The sequence below is a fragment of the Diplotaxodon limnothrissa genome, linkage group LG5, assembly GCF_057381915.1.
Source record: "Diplotaxodon limnothrissa isolate DT_005_m linkage group LG5, D_limnothrissa_male_GT1.1, whole genome shotgun sequence".
Taxonomy (NCBI): domain Eukaryota; kingdom Metazoa; phylum Chordata; class Actinopteri; order Cichliformes; family Cichlidae; genus Diplotaxodon; species Diplotaxodon limnothrissa.
Window position 1 is genome coordinate 18,202,763 of NC_140600.1, and position 17,058 is coordinate 18,219,820.

Consider the following 17,058-nt stretch of genomic DNA (forward strand, 5'->3'; position numbering starts at 1 on the left):
AATTACCTCCAGTCGATGGCTTTATTTGAAATGGAGCCAAAAAACGAGTGTTTTCACTTTAGTGCAGTCTGAATGCGGTTCTGTCTGCGATCAGGAGATTTTAGTTTTATTTCTTTTGTCAGTATTGCTCTGGCAGATCCGACCCGTGACATCGGTGGCTGGAGCGACACCCTTGCTAAATCACGCCGGTTTCCTCTTTACACATCTGTAAACCTGACCTAAAGAAGGTAAGAAAAAAGCGATTTATGTGTATTCAAAGATTAAGTCATGAAACATATAATGAGTAGATAGGAGCTTATTCTGCCCCAAGGGATGCTTAAACTTGCTTTTAACTGTTTATCAGTTTTTATTATTTGACTATATTTGTATTTTGTATTCTGTATATACTAGGTGTGGTCCAGATGCCAAAGTCTTTATCTAAATAATTAACTTGTACAGGATTTCTCCATCTGCAGGTTCATGTCTTTCCTTTCTCCTGCCTAAACTTTCCAGTGCTGTGTGCCATGTCTCTGCCACGCACACTTGGTGAGTTGCAGCTGTATCGGGTCCTCCAGAGGGCCAACCTGCTGGCCTACTATGAAACCTTTATCCAGCAGGGTGGTGACGATGTCCAGCAGCTCTGCGAGGCAGCGGAGGAGGAGTTCCTGGAGATCATGGCACTAGTTGGCATGGCCACCAAGCCACTGCATGTGCGTAGGCTGCAAAAGGCCCTCCGAGACTGGGCGGCGAACCCTGCCCTTTTCAGCCAGCCTGTTGCTAATGTTCCTCTTGGGGGCATCCCGCTCTTTAAAGTTGATGGCACTGGCACAAGTGGATCAGCTGGCGGGCCCAGAAAGTCTGTGAGTAATGGGCAGCCAGGATCCCCCTGTGAGAGAGAGGATCGGATGTGTCTTACACCAATGCACAGCGGGAGTCCAAGAAGCCCCTGTTCCCAGGCCTCTCCACAGCCCCCAGACACACACTACAGGGAAAAACTTTCTCCTATGGATCCACACTGGCTCAGCCCAGAGCATGATGGGAACTGCACTTTGGGTTCTGCACCTGGAACAGAAGAGGAGCCATCCAGCCCACCTCTACTGTCAACATGTCCTCCCGGTCCTTCCACATCTCCGAGCCCCTCTGCATCTTTCACCCCGGCAGCTCCGTCTGCCTGGCCCGGAGGACAGCTGGATGGAGAGACAGCGAGGGCCGTGGTGGAGACTGTGGAGAGGCTCCTCACGACCCTGCCTAGGTCAGATCCTGCAGAGGTGAAGACTTTGCTGAGGATGAATAAGAAGATGGCAAAGACTGTGGGACACATCTTCAGAATGGGGTCCCAGGACGTGAACAAGGAAGAGGAGATCCGGAAATACAGTCTTATTTATGGGCGCTTTGACTCCAAGAGGAGGGAAGGCAAGCAACTCACACATCATGAGGTAAAAGCATCAAATCGAAGAAGATTTTAATGCATCGCAACACATTTTATACCTGATTAAAGCTGCACTTCATACCAGAGTGCAGCTTTAATCAGATGTCAATCAGTGTCCATCCCTTCTTCACTCAGTGTTTTTCCTTCTCAGCTGATCATCAATGAAGCTGCAGCCCAGTTCTGCATGCGTGACAATGCCCTTTTGCTGAGACGGGTGGAGCTCTTTTCTCTGGCTCGGCAGGTGGCGAGAAAATGTGCCTACACCTCCACACTAAAGCATGCAAGGTAAGAAGATGCCTGCAGAGAAGAGCAAAACACCTCACGCCTGCTGTGTTTTAATGGAGCTTGTGTACCAAGAAAGAAAAAGAACTGTTACAGAATCAGGAGTGTAGCTTGAAAGATCCATAAAGACCACATCATTCGCAGCAGTGAATACAATGGTTATTTCAGACAGGAGACAGGAGCATCATGTGAAAAAACTTGAATGAAATGATTTTATAGTTTGTGTTTAGCATGTTCAACAGGTGATTTATGTGAGTCATCAACCAACCAGTGGATTCATTTTCAGAGTGAACCTAGTTCACGTCTCAGTGGGAATCAAACTCCGACCTCTGTACTGTTAGTTAAATGAGCCAACTTTTGAGCCGTTGCAAGAGTACACAAATACTACTTGTGTTTGTTAACCTGCACAGAACATTTACATACGTTTCTCGTGCGGGGCAAACAGAATGAGTCAGTGTACACAAACCATAACTAAACAGGAGTAGTTTTGTAATTATATTTCAGTTTTTCAGCATCATAATTTATTATACTCGATTGTTGATGATTGAAAAATAGATACCAAGTTCACAGTCTGCTCATCTAACAATAGACACCTTTTACTTACACATAAAAATAATTTTTTTTAACTTATTCACAGTGAAAAAAATCCTTTGTCTTGATTTTGCAGTGATCATTTATTAGCTTTCTCTGTGGGTAGAACCCTCACCTCTGTGAGGGGTGAAACCATGTGCTTTTCACACTCATTTGCCGCCACTGTGTCCCCCCCACTGCAGGACGAACCCGGACGAGAGCAGCCTTTTGCCCCAGAAGAGAGCGAGGCTCGAGGTGAGTGTCGGGTGCACTGGCAGTCATCTGAAGTGGTTCATCAGCACCGAACTGACAGTGTTGCTTGTGTGATGTATCTTAGGGAGTCGTGCCCGAGAGTGTGTCATCACTCCTCGGAGTGGAGGGATCCGAGAGTTTGACTCAGAGGGCAGATGACGACAGCTTATCTGCAGAAAGCCTGGACAGTGTATCACATGGTAAAAAACAGAAGAATCAGACTGATGTTAGCAAAATAAATTGTAAAGTAATAAAACCTGTTTGTTTTGCGGGGTTTTTGCACTGATCTGTCAAAGTGTTTTTGTTTTTATAAAAACTCTTTAAAGGCAGCAATAAAACTCAGATCTGTCTGTTCTGGTAGACATGGGCTCCCAGTGCAACCAGTCTCCATCTCCCCGTCCTCACACTGAAACCTCCAACCCCGCCAGCTGGAGTCGCCACCTCATACAGCAAACGCTCATGGACGAAGGGCTGAGACTGGCTCGCATGGTGTCACATGACCGGGCGGGAAAGATCAGCCTAGGTTCAGACGGAGCTCACGCCACAGGTGACAATTCAAGTAATGACCTACAAGTATTATGTATTTGAAACTGCACAGAGAATAAAGGAAATTTTGTGATATTTGCCCAGTTTTGTACCAGTTAAAGAGGAGATTGACATTTTGAGTGACACATTTATTTACTTTCTTCCTTTTTTTTTTTTAAAATTAATCCACTCTCATGTGGCGAGCAGGAAGGTATGGGTGCCAGTTAGCACATTCACCAATTAATTTGTTTTTGTCCTGTTTGCTCATTTATATTCATCACAGAGAGGTGAGAGAGGCATCTACATGTTCCTCTAAGTATAAACCAAAACATTAAATTAAAAAATAAATAAAATGCCAAACTCCTGCTTGATCTTGTGAGTACACAGACAATAAAATAAAAAACAGAAGATGATGGTGGTGGTGGGGTTGAATTGAAAATGACAGACAGAGACTCCGTAACCTCTCCTAACAATGAATATTTTAAAGCTCTACAGTTTGAACTCTAGTGAGTCACAATCTCTCCGAGGTGCCTCCCACCATGCGCATCTGAACTTCAGCAGACTGTAAATTAGAGAGGATAGAAGTTAGAAGGGGAAACAGAAGGAGGTGGAGAGCGATATATAGAGAGGAAAAGAGTCGGAGGGGGGAAGCTGGTTGGGGGGGCTGCTACACTGTTATAGCACTTCTTTAATACCCTGTTAGTGAAGCGTTTTTTCTGATGCATCACAGTTTCTCGCAGAAAAAGAAAAGAAGGAGGGAAAAAAAGTCATTCTGGGCTGTGATAGCCAGCTGAAGAGATGAGGCGAGGAGAAGGAAGCCAGTAAAGACATGAGGGGGCGGGGAGGGGGGGGAGGGGGGGGGGGATAGGAAGTACTCTGTGGGCGGCAGAATCGGACCCCCCCCCCGACTCTCAGCAGCTGCTGACGTCAGAGTGTGTTAGGTGCGTGGGCTGAAGGGCGGGATGGATGGGGCGTGGGGGCGAAAGAGTGGGAGGTAATTGGAGGGGCGTTGCATTGACTCACCAAGCGACAGTGTACAAAAATAAAAACCTGTGGGCAGGGAAATGGCACAGTCTTTTTTATACATCTTCTCCCTCTACCAAAAGGACTGCGGAAACAAAAAAAAAATGACATATGTTTCATCTCTGGCACAGATCTCACTCACTTTGTCGTTTTTCTCTCTCTCTCCCTGTCGCTCGCTCACTCGTCCAAGTTTCCTTCTTGTGTTTCGCTCATTAATCAGAACTTTCTCTCACTTCCCCTCAACGTCACTGGCTCCTTTCTGCTTTCTTATCTTTTGCTGTCGTCTTATCTAGTCAGGATATGGGTTCACATACTCCATTACATGTATATAATTTATTTTTAAATCCTCACGATGATACAATGTTTTACTGATGGTGTGATTTTTTTTTCTCTCTCATATTAAAAATAATGCTGTTTATGTCTTATGCAGACATGCACACACACTCCGAGGAGCAAGTAAATGAAATAGATTTACGAGTGTGTTTACGTCGTCGGCTCGCTACAAAAACACGGTGATCATCGGCCTCTTCTGTTTTTATTTCTTCATGTCTTTTCTGTCTTGCTCACTTGATTTGCTGACTTCATCGCTGCTTTATTACCAGCCAAAAAATAATAATTCAGCTCAGTCTATCTCTGTCTGTGCAACTCTGGAGACATTTTGTTATTGAGCTGCTCGGTCATACAAACCGTGATGACTTCACTCCATGTGGGAGAACTTCTTGGTGAATTCCCCAAACGGCTTTTTAAACGCCCTTAATCACTAGTTGAATCTTGATTGCTGTGCAGTCCTAACTCATACTCATCCGTGTGACGTCTGCCTGTCTTTTGTTAAAGTGATGTGCTGTTGATTCTAACCGAGCCTCAACCTTTACGTCAATCAGGAAAATTCAGGCAATCTGAATAAATCTAATCCTCCAAAAACCAACTGTTTTGGATTGGAGTTGTTTTTAACGCTCTGTGCTTTTTATGTACTTGCTGATCAGCAAGGGCATTAAAACTGGGAAAACATCCCTGATCCGTCACGGTGTGAACCTGTAGGAGTATCATGTGGAGTCAAGAGCTGTGACTTAAGCAGCAGGTTTGTTTGGATCCAGTGGGTTTCCCCCATGAATCATGTGTTTTTCCCATGAATGCTCAGTTAGATTGGAATCTGTGGAGTATGGCTATCAGACCAGCACCTCTGAGTTTTTTCTATAGTAATTCCTGATCCCTTTTTACAGCGTGTTGGGTTCGGGGTGTCACACTTGGTCTGCATCACTGTTTAGTCAGTCGGTGCTTGTCAAAGTAGCATCTACATGAATGCTTAGACACAAAAGTTTTCCAGCAGATCACCAGATTGTATTGACGTGATCACTGGTATTCACTTCACCTGTCAGAGGTTATTTAATGTTGGGGCTGACTGGTGTACTTTCCTCTCTTCAAATTTGCATCTCTCCACAGACCATGACATTAAAGTGGAGAGGCAGAGCTCGATAGCAACGTGCAGGAGCAGTAGCCCTTGTGTCACCAAAGATGACTCCAACCACCGAGGGAAATGAAACCTTCAGGAGCTTATCAGGGAACTCAAACGTTGCCCTGCCACTGAGCTCCAATCAGAGACTTGTAAACAGGCCACGTTTACTTCACTGACATCTGATGGAGAGGAAGACGCTTACTGACTTCAAGCCAGTACAGGAAATGTGAGAAATTACCAGCAACTGATATTATAAATCTGCAGTGACTTCTGAATCCTGAGGTTGTGAATGAAGTTGAAAATGTTTTTGATTTTATATTCAGTGAATACACAGGGAAGAGACTCCTTTTGTTGTTTTATTTTTTAACACATGGACAAAATGTCCCACAGATTTGAGCTGATATAAGAAAAAAAATGCTCAAAAAAAGAACTGAATTACTTTGTTGTGATCATTGCTGTGTGTTGGATGTGCCACCTGCTTGAGACAAAACGGGCTCACCACAGCAGGGGGCACTGCAACTTTGGAAACTAATCCTCCAGTTCCTCCGCACTGAGCGACTCGTTGTAGTTGTGTTTAGCAGAGGTACTTAATAACACTTGCAGGAAGTTAGAGCATAAAAGCAGTAGGATTAACCCCCCCTGAAGCTCCTCACTCTCAGGAAACAGACGGATGTTCTGGTGTTAAAGACAGAATATTTTTAAGAGAGACTTTGGGGGAACATGTTTTCATCCAGATTGCATGCAGGCAAACCCAGCTATGAGGACGAGATGCCTTTTGTCTTTTGCTGCATCAGCTTACATCCCATCAGATTTAAAAAACAAACAAAAAATAAAAACACACCTCGCTCACAACTTTCTCTTGCACACATGGTTGAAGTGATGATGGTGCAACATTTCGTCCTCTTTCGTTATGTGAAAGTGTACACAGAGCACTGTTTCTAAGCTGCGTGGCATGAAACAGGAGCAGTGTAGACTGTGAAATCAGCTTTCAGGGTTGGTTACAGCGTCTCGCTCGAGGTTCCTTCAGCGGGGGGAAGAATTCGGCTTTGAGCTCAGCTACTCCTCTCTGTCATCTGCAGTTTAATCTCGTGCACTAAAGGCACCATTGTATAGCCTTTGAAAAACCTACATTCAAAACTAAGTTGTAAGATTTATAATTTTTTTTATGGATTGGATTTTTTTTGTAGGTGTACTGGAAACACACTATGGCAGTTTGTCTTTGGGATGATATTTTTTGTAGTCATAGATTAACGAGGTGAACCGTATGTCAGTTCTTCTGTGATCTGAGGCACATACCTAATCTCACATTAGGAGAATTAAAACACAGGCAGGAATTTACGGAGAGAAATCTACTGGAGCTTGAGCATCTCGTACAAGCGAAATCAACCTCTGGGCCCCACACAGGGTGTTAAAATGTGTAACAGTCTTATGATTTTGTATTCTAATCTCAGAGTAGAGGGAGGCCGCTGTGCATCATTACACCTGCTCGTCTCTTCAGCATTAGTAACCTCCTCAGTTCATTGTTGCAAACAGATTATTTATTTTGTTAGATCTCAATAAATGTTATTTTACTGATTAAGGCTACAGTGTGTTGCATCGTTTTCCACAAAGACTCAGTTGTTTCTTGGCAGCTCTTGTTTGAGCAAGAGGCTGCGGGAGCTGCGTCACAAAGCCAGCAACACCTCTGCTGTCGTCATGTTAGCTGCACTGACGCTCCGCATCAAGCCTCGATGCCGGCATGACTCACCTGTGCCAGTGATGTCAACACTGCTCCTCCACGCGGCTGTTTTTCACCAGAGACCACACAGACACAAGAATCAGACCACCTGGAGGGATCAGCTTCGCTATTTTCAATTATTTTGAGGTTCATTGCTGTAACAAAAATCAAAAGAATTTGCAGTTTTAATATGTTGAACTGAGCTTTACTGTGCAGGGACTCATTCAGTTGGTTATCCAGACTGAAATATACTCACCTGTCAGTTTATTAGGTGCACCTTGCTAATAGACATGAGAGCATCGCACAGTTACTGCAAACCCCCCACCCATGAATAGAAGCTCCTGCTCCACCACATCCCAAAGGTGCTCTACCAGATTGACATCTGGTCACAGTGGAGGTCATTTGAGTACAGGGAACTCATTGCCATTCTCAAGAAACTATTTTGAGATGATCCGAGCCTTGTGACATGGCATGTTTCTCTTTATGAAGCAGAAATCAGACAATGGGTGCACTGTGGTCATAAAGGTGTGGAAATGGTTAGCAACAGTACTCAGGTAGACTTATTAAATTAATCTGAATGCTGCAGCGGAATTGGAGACCTGGCCACATTTTTCCCATCTTCTTTTGGTGACTTTGTATGAATTGTAGCTTCAGTTTCCTGTTCTTAGCTAGCAGGAAGAGCACCTGCTCCTGTGTGCTGCTGCTTTACTCTATGAAGGTTTGATGTGTTGCACATTCAGAGATGCTCTTCTGCATACTTTGGTTTGCAGTAAGTGGTTGTTTGAGTTACTGTTGTCTTCCTGACAGCTCAAAGCAGTTTTTCTATTCTTCTCTGACATCCACAAGGCATTTCAACCAGAGAAATGCTGCTCAATGGATATTTTCTCTTTTGCAAACGATTTTCTGTTGACCCTAGGTCATGGTTATGGAGGGAAATCCCAGCAGATCAGCACAGGCCAACCTATCTGGGACTAAAAACCATTCCTCATTTAAAGTTTAGACCATGTCTACATTCATAAATGCTGCTGTATGATTGGATGATTATATATTTCTATTAACCAGCTGTTTATCAGATGTACCTAATGAAGTGGCCAGTGAATCCATGTCTACACAGTAATGAAATTGACCTCAAGACATCCATGTTCCTCATAGGATGAATTGCCTCCATCTGATCAAATGATCTGTTTATCCAGCACTTATGTTCATGACATTCCCATCAGCCACAGCTGCTCTGTGGTTTACTGCTAAATAGCAAATATTATCATGGTAACACACTCAGAGGATGAACATGGCTTGGATTACACTGAGCATGCTAGAGTGCTGACATTCAAAGCACAGCTACAGTCTTGTTATTGAATTACAATCCCTCTACCATTTGGACCACTTCTAAAGTAGTAAATAGTGATTTTTTATGTTAAAAAAAATGCATTTAGCTTTTTAAAAGATAGCAATTACATCCAAGTTAGTGTGTGATTATGAGAGACAGTCAATGTGGCAACAGATGAAGGGAGCTGCATCATCAATCAGCTGTCAGCACCATTAATTAGGGAGTTAAATCTTTAGGCTATTCTTAGATCTGTCTTTTTTCCTCTGTTACTCGGCTTAGCAACAGACAGCTGATCCGATTAAAGGCATAAAATAATTGCAGATTGTCTGTTAAAAGTTAAAAGACTTCACATTATCAGCATTCACATTTTTTGCGACGTGATGATTAGTAGAATAGTTCTGATGAGCCATTTCTGCATATCATGTTTATTTGGCAACATCACAAAGTTCCAAATAAACATGTGGTTCCAAAGAATAACCAAGAAAACTTCATATCAATCATCAGTACCTTTTTTATTAATGGATATCATTTACACATCCAGGCTTAAAAAGATTGTTTAAAATAGTGGCATATTTTTAGGAATAAGAATTAAGAAAAAATAATACATTTCCATCCAGAACGGATGTATGTAAAATTAGCATCACATAACCAGCAGACAATAAACCATCAGCTGGTTAGTCACCCATCTAAACAGGTTTGCTTTAGATTAGAAGAGGATGACACCATGTGGAGAGTTACTTGCTTTTTTTCTAGCCGTTACTTGAGATCATGAACAACACAGGGTTTTATTTTCCATACGTGCCTTCATCAGCAATGCAAAAATTAAATAACCAACAAAAGTAGATAAACATGAATTTGTGAACCCATGATTTTATTATTTTATATATTTTATATATTTATTATTTTATTTATTGGTAAAGGTTAGCTTTTAGGACTGGGAGAAACCTTAATTGAAAATGGCCTATTCCCCTGAACACTTAGATTTATTTAGAATAAAATCCAGTGGATTCTTTTATTTGGCAAAAGTTTGTGTTTTCTAGCTGCATTAAAACATCACAGAATACAAGAAGACCAGCTGCCTTAAATTGACTTTGACGCTACATAGCCTAAAGAAAAGACGCTACTGGTGTCTTGTCAGAAACACAGAGAGCTTAGGTGTAATGTACCCATGATTAATAGCGAGTGATAAAGTCTATGGACTTTACAGACTGCTTCTACTGAATGCTCTGAACAGATAAATAGAGATTATATAGAAGTTTTTGAGAAAATGTTGCCACGTTGCTTGATTTAAGACTTCGGTAAACACTTGCCTCACATTATGTTCGTTTCATGATTTATGGTCTCATTTAGAGTAAAACAGACAGTGAAGCGGGGTTTGTGTAAGTCGGTATCATTGGTGTGCACTGTCCTCAGTTTTTCAGTAAGACCCACCTGGGGGATCCCAGATGGTGACAGCCAAAATGCTCAATGAGGCTTCAACAGTCCACAGACTGAATGGGTGAGTGAGTGACGTCATGGTGGTTTTATTATAGTAGGTTCCAGGAAGAGGCTGATAAAAATCAAAACGCAAACCCGATATAAATTTGACTGATCTCCCCCTCAGGGTCAGTTCTTGGGCATCTTCAGACAGCTTCCATCACAGCTGCTTTTTAAAAAAGTCACTCTGTGGACCACCAACATCATGCGTACTGCAGTTTAACCAGGGCAAATTTGCTCATTTAAATCAGATGAAGTTATGTATTTAATATGCCCATTCCCAGAACTTTGTGATCATTTAAGCTCTAAAGTCTATTTCTGCCTTTCATTTTAGACGAAAGAGACCGAAAAGCTGTATCAGCATCTGCACAGTTCATTCAGAGACAAAAAGCTAAACTGCAGGTTTCAATCCTGGGATCAGACTGATTGGTTTATGCATGCACCATCAAAGACTATCATATTAACACATACTGTCAGTCATACGTCAAGAGGAAACTTCATTTAATCTAGGTGACGTGAGTGTTCAGATGTCGTAGGAACTCTCCTCTTGTAGTTGTGTGTCCAGGGAAAACTGCCTGGCAAAACTCACAAATATGAGACTGCAGAGCCACGTCCGACAACATCGCCCCACCAGATCCACCTTGGAAGTCATTAATCAGGGTGCAGCAGTCCATCACAGGCATCTAACAGAACCACAGAGAAGATGTATGTGAAGAGCGCAGTAAATCAGAGTCACAGTGTAAATATCTACAGTCGTGGCTCGTCTTTTACCCTGATTGTGCGTAGAGTTCTGTCTCCAGCAGGATGATTTTGCTTTGAATTTCTGGATTCATTGTAAGAGGCTCCATGGCACGCCAAGGAGTCCAGTGGTAGCAACAATGGGAATTTGTTCTCCGCCTTAACACTTTCCTTTCTTTGAGAGGGCACATCAACGCAGAGCTTGGTCATATCATCAGCAAGGAGATCGGGGAAGCTCTTTGTATTTCTTGAATGGTAATCAGCGCCACACTGTGCTGCAGGGATTTGTGTCACGGATGTTAATGTTTGAGGTTTCTCAAGGAGATATGTAGGGATTTCATGGGTAAACTGAACAGGAACGGACATCACATTACTTAATTCTCCATTAGGAATAGATGCACCTGCACAAAAATAGTTGTTTAAGGTTTGAAGCATTACGACTGAGAAGCTGTTTTAGAGCATTAGTGTTTTTTCATATGCAGACCTTGCTGTTTCTGCAGGGCTGTTGTGAGTTGCTGCAGCAGAGCTGCCTGTTTCAGACAAAGTGACCTCAGGCGAAGAAACTGCTGGTAGAGCTCATTGTAAGCTTCCTCCATCTCACCAGCTCCAGGAAGTGCATGTAGTGAATTGCACAGAAGGGTTAAGTCTGAGCTGTAATGGACATGTATACAAATCTTAAATAGGCTGTTGAGAAGAGATGCAAACTACAGAAATAAACATGTGAGTTTCACATCACAGTGCTTTGAGTAAAAGTACTCTAATCTAAGGCTGATGCAAAGCAGGAAAACCTGCTATGATAATAAAGTTGGGGTAGGCTGATCACCGTGATTTACAATGTTAGGATGATTGCTAATTAGCACTCAAGACAAAATAAAGCTGAAGCTAATGGGAATGACATGAATCATACATATGAAGGATTGAAAACTTATGTGGAAAAAAAATGCAGCAGCTCTAATTCACTAGATAATTTTGCTCTGACCTGTCAACCTCTAAAGAAGTTATAACGTTTGATAAAAATGACACTCCAACAAAAAGAAGAAACAAGCATGCGACAGACAAGATTAGTCCGGTTACAGGTCAGGTGTCATCTGCTAACAAAAAGATGAGAGCTGAGGTCGAGGTCACTGACATTTGAACTCGTCCGAGATTTTTAGTAGACGATTTCAAAATCCTAGGTGACTTCCTTCTTGAGTTTTCACATTCACGAGATTTTCCGAAAACTTGACCTCTGACCTTGAGGTTGAGGTCACTGAGATTTGAACTCGTCCAAAATTTTTTGTAGATGCATCTACGGTATCAAGTTCAAATGTCGCCTTGTTCTCAAGTTATCATATTCAAAAACTTGGGTGTCCATGCCACCAATACCCTATCAGCCTTTTATGGCTGAGGGGTTAAAAAAAGGTCTGGGAGGAAACTCTATGCTATATATTTTTATGTTAATTTGCTGAACACTGAAGTAATGTCTTGACTTGTTTCACTTTTTTAAACCCAGCATGCAAAATACAGGAAAGAAAGAGACACAACAGTAAAGGTAACTTCTTAATTCTGATCTTTTCTGAACCTTGATATCTGGAAGTGTACAATGTGATATAATTCCTAATAGAGTTATACTGCATTTACAACTTATTATATTGGTTTGCTTACCCCTCTGCAGTCTCTCTTCTAGCAATTCAGGAGTTGTTATGTAAAGCTACATCCAGATTTTCCTCGGCAGTTTTCCATGTGATACAGGCCCCCTGTTTCATGTTCAAAGAATCAGACACTGTCTCACCATTTACATCAATCCTCAAAGCCCATTTACTAAGCACAGATGACGCAGCACCACAGGTATGATAAGAGTCTAATGTATATTATGCTCAGCAAGTCTAACAACATATAGATTGCCTGAGAACTGCTAAACATAAGGAAGTAACTGTTAAAAAAAAAGGAGGAAGTGAAACCTCCTGGGTATATAAGGAACTTCAACATTTCAGTGTTACATGAGTGGCTGTAAAGTAGTTTTAAATAAAGACTGAGGAAAGAGGAAAGAGACAAGCTGCATTTTGTGCATAAAGAAGCACGAGAACAGCTTTGCTATCAGCTGATTGTTTGGCTGGCTCTGAAAAAGAAAAACCTGTCTGATCAATTCCTTCTTGAGCACTGAGAACATAACACCTGTTGTGCCAAAAAGTGATTGTCTGCCAAAAATTGATTTCCAATGTTTCTGTGTATTTTTTATGTGTAATATCTTTACGTATGTTCGTAAATAGACTTCGGTGAACAGGGTTTACAAAGGGGTTATATAGAGAATTAAAACAATATCTGTTTTTCAAGTATCTTTACAACTCTCTGCTATTGTACTTACATTATAACCAATCCGGTCCTTTATCCTCACTTAAAATATTTTTACAGAAATATTGTAATATTTGCTGCCATTTCTGCTGTCCTCTTGGCCAACTTACTCTTACAAAAGACATTTTTAATGTTAATGAGATTTTTTTTAACTGTTTAAATAAAGGTTATATAAAAGTCACTGCCAAAAACTGATTGCGGCTTCTACCTTGTTACACGAATGTTGTTTGTGGCTCAAGATGACTTTATGTCATCCATGAGGGATGCATTTGACATATGTTTCACATATTATAGCCCAACAAGTTACTTATAGCAGTTTAAATACGAGCAATCAGTTTTTGGCAAATACCGGAAATCAGTTTTTGGCAGACAATCACTTTTTGGCACAACACCGGCCTGGAGCAAAACTGAGAAAATAAAACAAAAGGGTTTTTTTTTTTTACATTTTCCAATAGGTCCCTGAGAAGTCGGTTTTTCAGGTATGTTTATAAACAACTTCTGCACTGGATGAATTATAATTGTGTAACTTGATTATAGAAACTAAATACATGCAAGTCTAAATCTAATTCCGCTTTAACCCCCGATAATCGCAAATCACGTAACGATAGTTTATGAATTACATTTGAAATTGAACCTTACTTGCACATAAAGCGATCGGCCATTCCAGACAGGAAGTTCACACACAAATGTTGATGTCAGGAGAAGTAGGCAAGATCCGCATTTCTCTCTCTCTCTCTCTCTCTCTCTCTCTCTCTCTCTCTCTCTCTCTCTGCGCAATGACGTCACTGCACTCACCTGCGCAAATCGCCCGTGAACCTTCCACTACAACCTGACGCGTCCAACCAGGTTGCCTTCAAAATAAAAGACATGGAAACGCTCTGGACGGCTTTTATTTTGAAATACTCCTAAAGTTTGTGTTATCAAAAAAAAAACATTTACTGTACAAGTTTGCACAACACGAAACAATGAACCATCGGGGAAAATTTTAATTATTACTCGTCGACAGTTATGTAATAGCAAACTATCATTTTGACTTGATGTTGGTACTAGATTAAGTCCAGGGGGTCAACAAGGTCATTACACCATCTCCTCCTGGATATTGTTCATTCTTGTGCAAGCCGTTGTTGTAACTCACCTAACACAAATGTCAGTCTGAACAACAATAAAGCTACTTTCAGCTGCTTCCTTATTCACAAGAGGTCACCACAGCCGGTAGCTCTGCATATTTGATTTAGTTCATTTTTGATGCCCTTCCTGATACAACCCCAAAGGCATAGTTTTTTTTTTCAGTCTGAATCACAATAATACAAAATTTTAAAAAAATTGTCCAGCTGATAAGAGCTGCATCATTACTGTTCAGGACCAGCATTACGCTGAGAGCTCTGTAATAGCTTTGTCATGTCTCTGTTTCTCCAGGTCTATTCTGAACGTGTGTGTTTGGCATTTGAGATGTTCAGCCATCTGTTGAATGTGGCTGATATCAATTTAAAAATAGATCCACATTAAGACAGCAGCGTCCTGGAAGCAGACTACCTTCCTTACTGCCCATCCAGTTATGAGGAGCGGCGAGAGCTTGCCCTTAGAGTCAGCTCCTGACAGCCGACTTTACGGTCAGCAGCTTGTGCTCTTAGAGAGGTGCCAACTAACTCAGACTTCAGACTTCTTATGTAACCCTGCGTGAGGGCCAAGGGACTCGCATCGCTATGAGAATCATGTCTTTGTCATGTCACTTCGGCTCCAGGAAGATTTTGTTGCCCTTTTTTAGCTTTTATTTTGCATTTGCCCAGCTTATCTAGTGTTTGCTGTGTGTCATCTAAGACCACTTTAGATGCCCTAACTTTCCCCACAAAAATCTTGATTTCATATTTCACTTTAAAAAGGAAATGCTTTTGGATACAGGCTGTTATTTTTCCCCATTTCCAGTCTGGGTGTAGTGTCTGAGATGGTTAAAAAGTGATGCATGGCTATCGATCACTGCACGACTAAAATGGTAAAAGAGCTCGTCGTACTCACTGGAACACTAACCAGTCATGGAAATTTGTTGTTTGCATAAAAATAAATGATCCAGGAAAGAAAATTACTCCAGCAGCAGTTTTCAGGCCAAAATAAATAAATAAATAAAAAGATGACAGTGCTGGGCAGTGAGAAGCACACTGTGCAAATGTGAAGAATGTCCAGGCTCCACTTACACTGTATGAAGGGCTATACGTTATTTATGTTTGGCAGCTTTTCGCGTTTCTGAGGACACATGAGATACTTCATCACTTCTGAAGCTATTAATATGAAAGCATTCAAAACAGTCCAATAAATCAATAATTTTAAAACAGACTAACAGTTAGGCACTGCTTTTCCATCAGACAGCCAAATGTTGATTGATGCAGTTGTTAAATGCTGGTCAGGTATACCCAACTGTCTGTGTGAGTGTGTGTGTTTTCAGGTTTGCACTGTGCTTGTTCTGACCTTGACACACACACACCACACCCTTTCATTTTCTACCACCTCCTCCTCCTTCACAACTACTTGATCTACAAGTTGGGACTCTCTGAAGTGTGTGTGTGTGTGTGTGTGTGGGAGGGGGGGGGGGGGGGGGGGGGGTCTTGCTGTGAATAACTTCCAGGCAGGCAGCCAGGAACTGTCATCTGCCAGTGCAACACTATCCATCCTGTCAATCTTGTTTTATAATTGTAACATTCTCATATTCTCCGGCTGAGCAGAGAGAAGTTTCCAACATAGACACACGCATACACACACAAAGGCACACACTTCTTCGCTAAATGTGTTTCTCCACAACATTCACATCTTATTCGTCATTTATTAGCATAAGTATTTAAAATAGCTCTATTTTAAATGTAGTAGTAATGTGCTTATATTCATTGATTTGTCTCCAACAGTACAGTAAGTCTGACGTATTCTCATAAAGCTTCTTTTTGTGAGAAAGAACAACATTTTTTTTGACAGCCTGTTTTTCATCACAGTCCCCTTTTTGGCACTGCAGTGCAGTAATTGAAGAGCTTCTGCTGGTGCTGATGGAGTCAGTTTTTCTTAAATCTCATTGCAAATCATCAGCAACCATCATAAAAGAAAGACATCTACCCTTTAAACTCTTTTATTTAACAATAATTCAAACTAAATCTGTCCTTTCATGATTAGGCAGAAAGGCCATTTAAACCTTTACCAAGATGATTCTGTGTTGCTTTCAGTTTCCTTTATAGTAACAAAAAAATTGAGCACATTAGTTTCAGTTTATTATATCAAGTCCATCAAGGATCTCATCAGTCTTTCACCTTTATTAAGTTGCCACCCAGCAAAGTTAATACCCAAGGACACAGCAACAAATACACAGAGGAAGAAGGTTTCCACCGTCTCTTCTTTTCACATGCTTCAGAATGATAATTCAGCCGGCTCACCAATCAGTTACGATTTTAATCCAGCCGCGACTAAGAGCTTTAGAGCGTTGATGTGGAGCATACAGTTATCACAGAGATGGCATGAGCAATGACGTCTGCCACCACATTTATCACCGGACACTCTTAGTGAGGGAGACCAGATCCAATTACAGAGGTCTCTATGGGCTCAACAATGGTCTGCTAAAAATACACCCAGAGAGGCTTTTCCACACTCAGCAGCACACCCACACACAACCTGATACTGTTTAACAATATACATGTATGTATATCTTCGCTTGGAGTGTTTATTTTTGTCACTATCGGAGGTAAGACTAAGAGATTCTGCTCTGTTCTGAGACTCTTTAGAAAATGTGCAGAAATGTGGCGAGTGACGCGTGCACCTGTGTGTAGGCGTGTGTACATGAACAGGTATAGAATAAAAGGAAGAACGCCGAAGGAAGCACACAGGGGCCCCCGTGGAGCACTGAATAGAAAGTTATTTACAGCTCAGTCCATCAATAAACGACAGGTGCAGCATCCTCACAAACAGACGTATTAGCTTTCCTCCCG

The 17,058-nt window shown here is 41.6% G+C and overlaps 2 protein-coding genes across 4 annotated transcripts; one reads left to right on the forward strand and one right to left on the reverse strand.

Moving 5' to 3' along the window:
• Nucleotides 1–503: 503 nt before the first annotated feature.
• On the forward strand, nt 504–5,671 carry nab2 (NGFI-A binding protein 2 (EGR1 binding protein 2)). 3 transcript variants are annotated; one of them, XM_085354019.1, is made up of 6 exons: nt 504–1,415; nt 1,560–1,693; nt 2,464–2,519; nt 2,602–2,712; nt 2,874–3,059; nt 5,501–5,671. In XM_085354019.1, exons 1-6 carry the CDS (start codon nt 504–506, stop codon nt 5,596–5,598), a joined length of 1,497 nt encoding a protein of 498 aa, XP_085210145.1. In that variant the 3' UTR covers nt 5,599–5,671. The 3 variants fall into 3 exon arrangements, with proteins under 3 accessions (XP_085210145.1, XP_085210143.1, XP_085210144.1); XM_085354017.1 differs by having other exon boundaries at nt 2,464–2,515; nt 2,598–2,712; nt 2,874–3,071; XM_085354018.1 differs by having other exon boundaries at nt 2,464–2,515; nt 2,598–2,712.
• Nucleotides 5,672–10,539: 4,868 nt separating this feature from the next.
• LOC146632058 (uncharacterized) lies at nt 10,540–11,367 on the reverse strand. Its single transcript, XM_085354020.1, has 3 exons — nt 11,256–11,367; nt 10,805–11,172; nt 10,540–10,716 (listed from the first exon to the last, which is right to left on the reverse strand). Exons 1-3 carry the CDS (start codon nt 11,365–11,367, stop codon nt 10,540–10,542), a joined length of 657 nt encoding a protein of 218 aa, XP_085210146.1.
• Between the last annotated feature and the right edge of the window lie 5,691 nt (nt 11,368–17,058).